This window comes from Anoplophora glabripennis, unplaced genomic scaffold, assembly GCF_000390285.2.
Source record: "Anoplophora glabripennis isolate ALB-LARVAE unplaced genomic scaffold, Agla_2.0 scaffold746, whole genome shotgun sequence".
Lineage (NCBI taxonomy): Eukaryota > Metazoa > Arthropoda > Insecta > Coleoptera > Cerambycidae > Anoplophora > Anoplophora glabripennis.
In genome coordinates, this window is record NW_019416820.1 from 227,684 (window position 1) to 237,033 (window position 9,350).

The window sequence follows — 9,350 nt, forward strand, 5'->3', positions numbered from 1 at the left end:
TCTTTCTGAAACACCCTGTATAATGTTGTAGATGAAGTAGAATTTAAGTAATTTATATGAACTAAAAATGACAATGGACCTAAAATTGAACCTTATGGTACACCCATCCGTACAGCATGATGCACAGAATAACTAGTCAGTCCTGAAATGTTATCTGAAGGTTCGGACTTTTGGGACACCCTGTGTTTATTTAAACACATATAAAATTTTCGCTACATTTCATAAACGAATAAAATTTCTAACAAGAAAAAATTACAGTTTATTTTTTAACCGTTATATTTGTTGGTTCGTTTGGTTTTTTTGACTCGTATCGATACTGTCTCGTTCTGTTCCGCCGCTGCATCAAACTGAGCGCGTGGGATTCCAATTGAAACTCGTTGGAGTGGTTAAGGCGATGCACAGCGTCTAGTAGGTTGAGCTCTTGATGCGCGCGTTAGTCTCTCCAAGTTCAAAGAAAGCGAAGCTGACCCACAATTGCACTCTTATTTTCTCGAATATTTACGGGACGCGACGTATACACTTTCTAAAAAATAATAAAAGTGACGGTTTCTAAGTTAGGTCTTTAACGATGGGGCGATTCTCGAATTGTTGCCCACACGGGTTTCCCGGATTTCGAGCCAAATGGACCCCTCATCAAGACTTGCAGATGCAGGCGTTACCGAAGCCGAAAGAAGCAGGTGAGCCTTCAGAGAAAGAAATGTAAATGTTATATTGATTTTTAACACTTACTTTGAAACAAAATAAATTCATTATAACAGTAGCTTACCAATAATAATTATAATTTGACTTGTTGTATTCGAAAATGATCATTTACTTACAGTAATTATTTTACAATTCAATTTCACTTAAAATTTTTTCAAATAATGGGCAAAGGTATATGCGGTGTAATTTTTGTAAAATTTGGTATGGATGGCATGCAACGAGAATAAGAAGGCAGTTATAAAGTACAAAAACGATTTAGAATGGTACAGCATGCGTAACAAAAAAACAATTCAAAGAAATATAATTTTTTAAATTTGATAATCATCAACCAATGGTCAAAAGTTCATCATACTCTCCGGCAAATTATCGATTTATTTGGTGATTTCACTTTAGTTACTAAAATAAATAGATGTTCAATTCAAAATTAGTTATAAATATATTTTTTTATTATTATTTCTTTTAATTCTACCAATTTCCTATATACACAGAGCACGTCCTTTCTCTAAGAGATACAGAAAATACTACTGTGAAAAGTTTATCAGAAAAACTGAGAAAGTGAGCAAAATTTCATTGACTTTGATATTTTGCTTAATTGCAGATTTTTCTCGCTAACAGAGGGTCCTTTCTATGAATGTTCCCTTGTATAACTTTAACAGTTGATAGATGACTTTATTTTGAAAAAAAAGTTATAATAAACATAGGACGTATTCCTAACCGAGATGATGATAAAAATGTTTTTCGTGATGTTTAAAAAATCAACAAGTAATAACAGAACCAGATTGAGCTGTTCTTGCAAAATTGCCATAAAATTAAAGTGCGTAAATTTTAAATAAAAAACACTCAATTTTACTGCAATAATATAGTAATTATTTTAAATATTGTTAACAAAAGTTTTTAGAAATGAAAAACTGAATAAGTGTCAACAAATTTGGATGTCCATGTGCCTATTTTGACTTTTCGTCGAATGGACGTACTTAGATAGAAACTGACATTTGGAAAAACGGACTTTATTATCGAGAAGAATCTTAAATCAGACAAAAAATCAAAATAGTTCAGGCCAGTAAACGGATATTTTTCGAACTTAGTATTCAACCTGAGAAATTTTTCTTAGTAACAGTATCTATCTAACGACTGTACTAGTGAAAAAAAAATATCTCTCAATGTATTTCATTGATATTATAGCAAAATAATGCGTTTTAATGATAAAGTGACTGGATAATACTCAGAATTCCAGATTACATTAACGATTTTATTAACTTTTGCATACATTTAACAAAATTCAACGAAACCTGTTGAGGCAAACCGTATTTCTGTAGACAAACAATGTAAATATTTACATAATGAGCAATATTCCATTTCATAGCGTCCGAACCGATTGAATGTTTCACCAATAATACCTGAAATAATAAATTTGTTTTCCATCTTAATTCACACTTTAGGTTTAAGTAAATTAAATGTAATTTAAACTAAAGGTGAGGAACAATCAGTTCATACTTTTAACAGTTTTTTTTACAACTACATGCATTTTTTTCAAAACTCGCAGTTTTACTTCTTGCAATTTCTTTCCAAGCTATAGAATTTAGAGAAAAACTAACTCCATTATTGTTTTTTTCAGCAGGTCTAAGAACATTTGGATGATCTAGAATCTAGAATCTAGATTCTAGATTATCATACATATCTCAAGAATTTTTTCCTAGAAATTATAAGGTGATGAAAATTGATTTCTAAAAATATTTTTGTCTATGGACCACCGGAAATCGTGACACAAAAATCCATTTCCAGAGAGTAGTTAGTTAATAGCACTACATGTTTACATCTGTGGAATATAAATTATGATCATTTTTTTATGATTTTGTGTAGAACACGCAGAAAAACTGGCACCATCACTGCCCAAATATGTAATGATATACTTGTTTGTATAACAGCAAGTATATTAGGTGTTAGTTGATGTTTATCCTTGAAATTTTAACAATTAGGTAATCTATATAAATTCAAATCCTTTTACTTCCTCTTACTTTCGTATGTTCACAGACCGCTATTGTAAAATCTCGATAAACGTTATGTCAAAAATATAAACGGCCTTGCGGCGTGGGAGTAAATCAGTTAAATTGCTTGTTTGGGAACAGAAGAACGGCATCATACCATCAAATTATCCCACACGGTTATGTAATCGCTCAGACTATTTACCATAGCCAATAAAAATAGCTGATTTTTCTGAGTAAAATACTGGGTATTGTCTTTTTATTTGTAGTAAGCGGCTTCCTATTCAAAAAGCAATTACTTCTAAATCTACCAAAGCTGCTTCATTCCATTTATTTTCAAATAAATATTGGCTCAAAATGTAAAACAAATGCGTTAATGGTTTGATTATAGAAAATACATATAATAGGACTTCTAAAAATACACAGCAAGGTCTTGTTTTCTCCGACATTTATCTAGCCTTTTAGCAATATCTCTATGGTTTTATTAGTGTTGCTAAAAATAAGAATAGAATTTAGACCTGTTTTTCGGAATCTTCAGTTTATAACAATTCCGGATTGGTTGACTAGGTACGTGAGAAAATTAAAAACTGCGACAGTAAACAATGTCGTGGTTACTAAAACATAACACTAAAATATTTCCTGTTGTAAGGTTAAGTTCCATTGACTTTAAAAGAATTATGGGTTATGTTATGCTTTTGAACCGAAGTCATTGTGTAAATATTTATAATTAATTTATATATTTTCCTCGAAGTTCGTTCAATACTTTTTTATGGTTATTTCTTGACACGCCTGTGAAAACAATTAGTCGGCGTGATAAGTAAATAACAGATAATACATGCTATTGTTTATATTTTAGTTTATTTAAACACCAAACCTACCTTTACAACGAATTCCAATATCTAATCAGTGGTTGTTTATATTCTTTAGGTGTTTTTGAATAATTTACTAAAGGTATATTGCATTTTTTTTATTATTCATTCAATTACAAATATGAGAGGTATTTAATAATTAGATTAGAACTGGATTTTTTCTAAACAGTGCACAAAATGAAGTACATGTTTATAAACAATTTTTATTAATTAACCATTAAATATATCCTTCTGCTACGTTTCAAAAATAAAACATGAAAAACGTTGATAAAAAGTTTAAAATGTTATAATTTTAAATTGCTAAAAATAAAAATTACATCACAACCAAACGACAACATGCAAGAATTACTCTCTACGAATAGTTCTAATTTCTTATACATTCCATGTTTCGTAGCATTTATTATTCCAGAGATAATTTTACTCATTACACATGCCCCAGCTATTTATTTTTTCAATGCATGTCTCCGAATTAAATCAAGCGATTATAATTCAAGGTGAACCTCTTCAGGTAAATGACGAGTCCCACCTGCACTTCTAAACAATTTAAGAGAACATTGTGTCTGGTTGCACGTTGCATTGGACACCGATACTCAACATTGAGAACCACGTGGAGGTACTGTTTTTTTTAAGTATTGAATTACCTTTTTCGTCGGGTCATCTTACAGAACTCAATAATTACGTCACTGGATTGGTACTGAAGCTTTTGACTATGATAGATGCTATAATTTATATTGATATGATTCATTTCTTAACGTATCCTAAATATTCGTGGATAAGTACATCAAATATTTTTTTCTGACCGCATATTGACGTTAAATTTAATATCAGGGGCTTGTTAAACATCTTCAATTTGACGAGGCATTAAAATTTATTGGTAAAGTATGTATACATCCATTTACTTACTTTAGTCAGTAATAAAATGTATATGTAGATACCAACAGGCGTAAGATTTTTCTTTAGTATGATAATAATCGAAATAGACAAAGAGCTGTTGGATTTTGCATAACCGATGTTTAACAAACAACTCAAAAACAAATTCATGATAATTTTGTTCATGGAAAATATAAAGAAAACATAAAATTTAGCCTCTCTTTTCGCAACACTTGCAACTAAAAATGAAGTTATAATTAATTCGTTATCTCTTTCAGAATTATTGACCTACTTGTACGTATGTGTCAACAAGATGTCTCTAATGAAGGGGAACTTGAAGACAAATTCCTCTGTTATTTGTCAGTTTTTATTAACAAGGTTACACCTACCACTGGCTAATAACTGCTACTTAATTTACTAATAACGTAGGACACTACATACTTTCTAGAAAAGATGTCTATATTTCAAAACCTACTTTGCATTTTATTCGTTTACCGAAAAATATTTCCTATTCTTGCAGTAAAATCAAGTAAATACGTAAAAATAAAATTATCTGTGCTAAATATATTCAGGAGAACAATATTTGGTTTACACTTCATCTGAAAAATGTGTCATGTCGTACTTTGCTTGTAAACCAACATGCTATTTTTGGGACAGAGAACTGTCTGTATAAAGCTCTACACCCAGATCATTTACAAAGCCCAGATGACTTGTTCTTATTGGGGTCAGATATGGCAACATACATACATATTGCGAACAGAAAAGTCTTAAATCAAAGTGTAGATCTTTCAAATTTTCAAGGTTTAACATATGTATCACCAACATGAGCCAGAAAAACATTCACATGCATTCCTACAAGTCCAATAACAGCGTTATTTATTTACTTTTAGATGACACAGATGGTGTCCCATACATCGACAAAGAGAAGGAGCCTGATATCCTCATCATCAGGGAGATAGATCCGTGCGTCAATATAAATGGTCCGTTTCATCACACCTCTAGGTATGACCTGATGACCCGCGAATTCCAGCCACAATTGGTCGTCCGGAGGGGTCAAAGTTTCCAGCTGGACATCAAACTGAGCCGTCCCTACAACGAGGAGAAGGACGGGATATCGTTCATATTCACAGTGGACGGTAAATGACACATTTTTTTAATAAGAAGTATTAAAATTATGTCACTGCGTCTATAAAAGAAACTAATAAACCTTTAAACTCAATTCCAAGGCATGGGAAAGTTAAACTAAACGAAGTAGGTAATTTTTTTTATATTGAATAAATATTATTTATTTTTGTTAGATGAAGAAAAGTCTTCCCACGGCAGTGGAACCATGATAGCCGTACCGCTGCTCAAAAAAGCAGACAGACACCTGCCGTGGAACGTCACAATAGATAAGATCAACGAAAACGTATTGACAGTTCAAGTGGCTTCAGCTCCGGACGCCGTGGTGGCCAAATGGCGGATGGATGTAGACACCAAGATAATCAACGATGGAGCTTACAGCTATAGCTGGGAGACAAGTATGGTTGTTTTGCACTAACAGTTAAAGTAAAGCAGTTCTAACTGTTACATAGTTCCAAAGTAATGGTTCCAAAGTAATGGTTTCAAAATAATGGTTCAAATGAATATTTCCAAAGTATCGCGTTCAAAAAACGGATCCAATGAATGGTTCTGAAATAACCGTTCTAAAGTAACGGTTTCGGGGAACGGTTCCAAGAAACTAGCCATTTCCAAGAACAGCTCGGAATTGAAGAACCTCTCTGGAAATGGTCCTGGGAAACAGGCCCCAGGAACTGTTTCTCAAAAGCGTACCTTTATGTTGAAAAGTTCTAGGAAATCGTTTCTCGGAATCGTTCCTCGGAACCGTTCCTCGGAACCTCGTACTTAACCCGGAGCTGTTTCTGTTCCCATCGTAGCTATCTTTTTATATTATAAAATTAGCTAAAAAATGACACGAAAACAAGCGAGCAAAACCTAGAACGTTTAATAAATATTGATTATACAAGATTCATCTTCTAAATTATAATCTCGTTTAAGGAATCTACATCCTTTACAACCCTTGGTGCAAACACGACCAAGTCTACCTAAAATCAGAAGAATGGCGGGACGAAGCGGTTCTGAACGACGTAGGCCTTATTTGGAGAGGCACGTACAACAGACTTAAACCAGTGATTTGGAAATACGATCAGTTCGAGAAGGATATCTTGGATTGCGCTCTTTACTTGATGCACGTTGTAGGCAAGGTCAAAAGTAGTAACAGATCAGATCCAGTGAAAACTGCGAGGTAAATACCTCCAATACCTTTTTCTTTTAAGTCACTCGTTCGATTTTCTTACGTAGGGCATTAGCTGCCGCTGTTAACGCTGCTGACGACTTAGGGGCAGTTATGGGGAACTGGTCTACCGATCACAGTGGCGGAACAGCTCCAATCAAGTGGATTGGCAGCATGGAGATCTTGCAGAAGTACTACAAGAAGAAGAAACCCGTGAAATACGGCCAGTGTTGGGTATTTTCTGGAGTTCTAACAACAAGTAAGTAATGTTCTTTAATTAAAAGTAGTTAGTTATTAAAATTCGAAAGAAAAAACCAAAATAAATTAGTTACATCGGCACCTGGCTTTAAATCGCTCTGTACATTCAAACAAAGATAACATTGCATCTAAAATAAGTCACATAAGGAGCTGATTGAATGAGATCATCACTTAAGGAGAAGCATTGCCAAATATTCTCTGTGTGTGAATGTGTGATAATAATAAACAATGATAGTGCTTGTGTAAACAATTTTAAGAGAGATAAGTCTGCTCGGTAGACGTTTTTAATGTTAATGTCAATAATTGTCCTTGGAATATTTGTTACTGTGCACCAAAGACCGTGCATTAAAAATGTTAATTTTTTATGCAGATGTGGTGCTTCTATGTATACATAAACGTATCTGTCGTCAGCATCTCATGTAACCGTAGATTTCATTTGGTAATACACAAAATTACGAATTGTGATGTGATAAACATTTACTTGGAAAATGATGGGTATAAAGTACACGCACGCTTCCCGAAATTATATTTTGTTAAAGATATTCGTATTTTTTGTACTATAGCGCAAGTGTGAAGAATAGCAAAACATACAAATAATAGCAAATTTTTCTACTTGTAAATTTCGTAAGTTGATTTCATGTCTTTTCAGTCATTAATTGAAATATATTCTGTAAAATTTTACGAATTTGTGTACTTATCACTTTATGGTTTACCAGTGAATTGAATTACATAATTCCATTTCTTAAATAATTTCCAGTAATAACTACTTTTCTAATTTTTGCACTATAAAAAATTGTCGTAATTGGCCGTGACCTGGAATTATAAAATGATTAAGACATATTTTCGATGCGCTTTGAAGAAACTTGTCTAACAAAGAAACGTTCGTTAGAATAACAAGTTACAAGGGTGGGTAGTTCTTAATCTTAACTAAAACATAACAAGTACGTTAACAGCCATTTTTCTGTATATTTGACATTTTTTATCCAAAAACCATCGACTATCAGTTTCCAGAGCTCTTGGAATACCAGCCAGAACAATCACCAACTACTCCTCAGCCCACGACACCCAAAATTCCCTCACCGTGGACTATTTCATGGACGAAAACGGATCGGTAATGGAAGAGTTGAATTCCGACTCCATCTGGAACTTCCACGTGTGGAACGAGGTGTGGATGCAGCGACCTGACTTGGGCAGCCACTATGGAGGATGGCAAGCCATCGACGCCACCCCGCAGGAACTCAGCGAGGATATGTACAGATGTGGACCGTCTTCCGTCGCCGCTGTTAAGCTGGCGGAGATCTTGAGGCCTTACGACAGCAACTTTCTGTTCGCAGAAGTCAACGCTGACAAGGTAAATGAACGAAAAAGCAAACTGTTTAACAAAATGCTAAGGCAAGTATTCGTTTTCTTTAAGATTTTCTGGAGGTATTCTGGTCCGACCCAGCCCCTGAAGCTACTGAGGAAAGACATCTACGGCATAGGAAAGCTGATATGCACCAAAGCACCGTCTAGATTCGAATTAGAAGACATCACCTACACTTACAAACACCCAGAGAAGACGAACGAAGAACGCAGCACTATGCTGAAAGCCCTCCAACAATCCGAGAGCCTCTTCTCCAGGTACTACCTAAACGAAGATTTCAACGACGTCCACTTCAACTTCAAACTGATGGACGACGTGAAGATCGGGCAACCTTTCAGTGTAATCTTGGAGATGAAAAACCGAAGCAGCGCGAAGGAGTACAAGGTGACGGTTATCCTGCGCGTGGAAGTGGTCACCTACACCGGCAAGGTAGGGGACAACGTGAAGAAGGAAACCTTCACTGTTTCGATCAAACCGGAAGCTGTGGAGGAAGCGAAACTTTTAGTAACTTACGAGGAATACGGGAAAAGGCTCATAGATCAGTGCGCTTTCAACGTGGCCTGTCTAGCCACCATCGAGGCGACGAAATTCGAGTACTACGCCCAGGACGACTTCAGGATAAGGAAGCCCGATATCAAGATCGTTCTTAGAGAGAAACCCGTGGAAGATAAAGAGGTAACAGCTGATATATCCGTGGAGAATCCTCTTCCGGTTCCTTTGAAGAAAGGAGAGTTCACCGTGCAAGGGCCGGGAATCGACGGCTCGATTAAAGTTAAGGTTAAGAACGCGGTCCCTCCCGGCGAGAGAGCCAAGGGCGAGTTCAAGTTCACTCCACCGAGGACCGGAAGGCATACCATTGCGGCCAAGTTCGTTTCAAAGCAGATGGACGACGTGGATGGGTATCTGACTATCATGGTGGAACCAAAGAAGGAGCAGAATGGGCAATAATGTAATTTGACTTGACAAAGCTTGAAATATCTTGGGATTTAATATCACCTTCACAAGAGCTTAGACACATCTTTATTCCATACTGT

The 9,350-nt window shown here is 35.2% G+C and overlaps 1 protein-coding gene across 1 annotated transcript; it reads left to right on the forward strand.

The window, feature by feature from the left end:
• The first annotated feature begins 413 nt into the window (after positions 1 to 413).
• LOC108914721 (annulin) lies at positions 414 to 9,344 on the forward strand. Its single transcript, XM_018720589.1, has 7 exons — positions 414 to 677; positions 5,314 to 5,559; positions 5,722 to 5,943; positions 6,461 to 6,707; positions 6,764 to 6,954; positions 7,958 to 8,304; positions 8,368 to 9,344. Exons 1-7 carry the CDS (start codon positions 569 to 571, stop codon positions 9,262 to 9,264), a joined length of 2,259 nt encoding a protein of 752 aa, XP_018576105.1. The 5' UTR covers positions 414 to 568; the 3' UTR covers positions 9,265 to 9,344.
• Positions 9,345 to 9,350: the final 6 nt, after the last annotated feature.

Coding starts and splice junctions, on each gene's coding strand:
- LOC108914721 (XM_018720589.1), top strand. CDS start 569: ATGGGGCGATTCTCGAATTGTTGCCCACACGGGTTTCCCGGATTTCGA. Junction 5,944..6,460: donor CAGCTATAGCTGGGAGACAA/GTATGGTTGTTT, acceptor ATCTCGTTTAAG/GAATCTACATCCTTTACAAC. Junction 8,305..8,367: donor CAGAAGTCAACGCTGACAAG/GTAAATGAACGA, acceptor GTTTTCTTTAAG/ATTTTCTGGAGGTATTCTGG.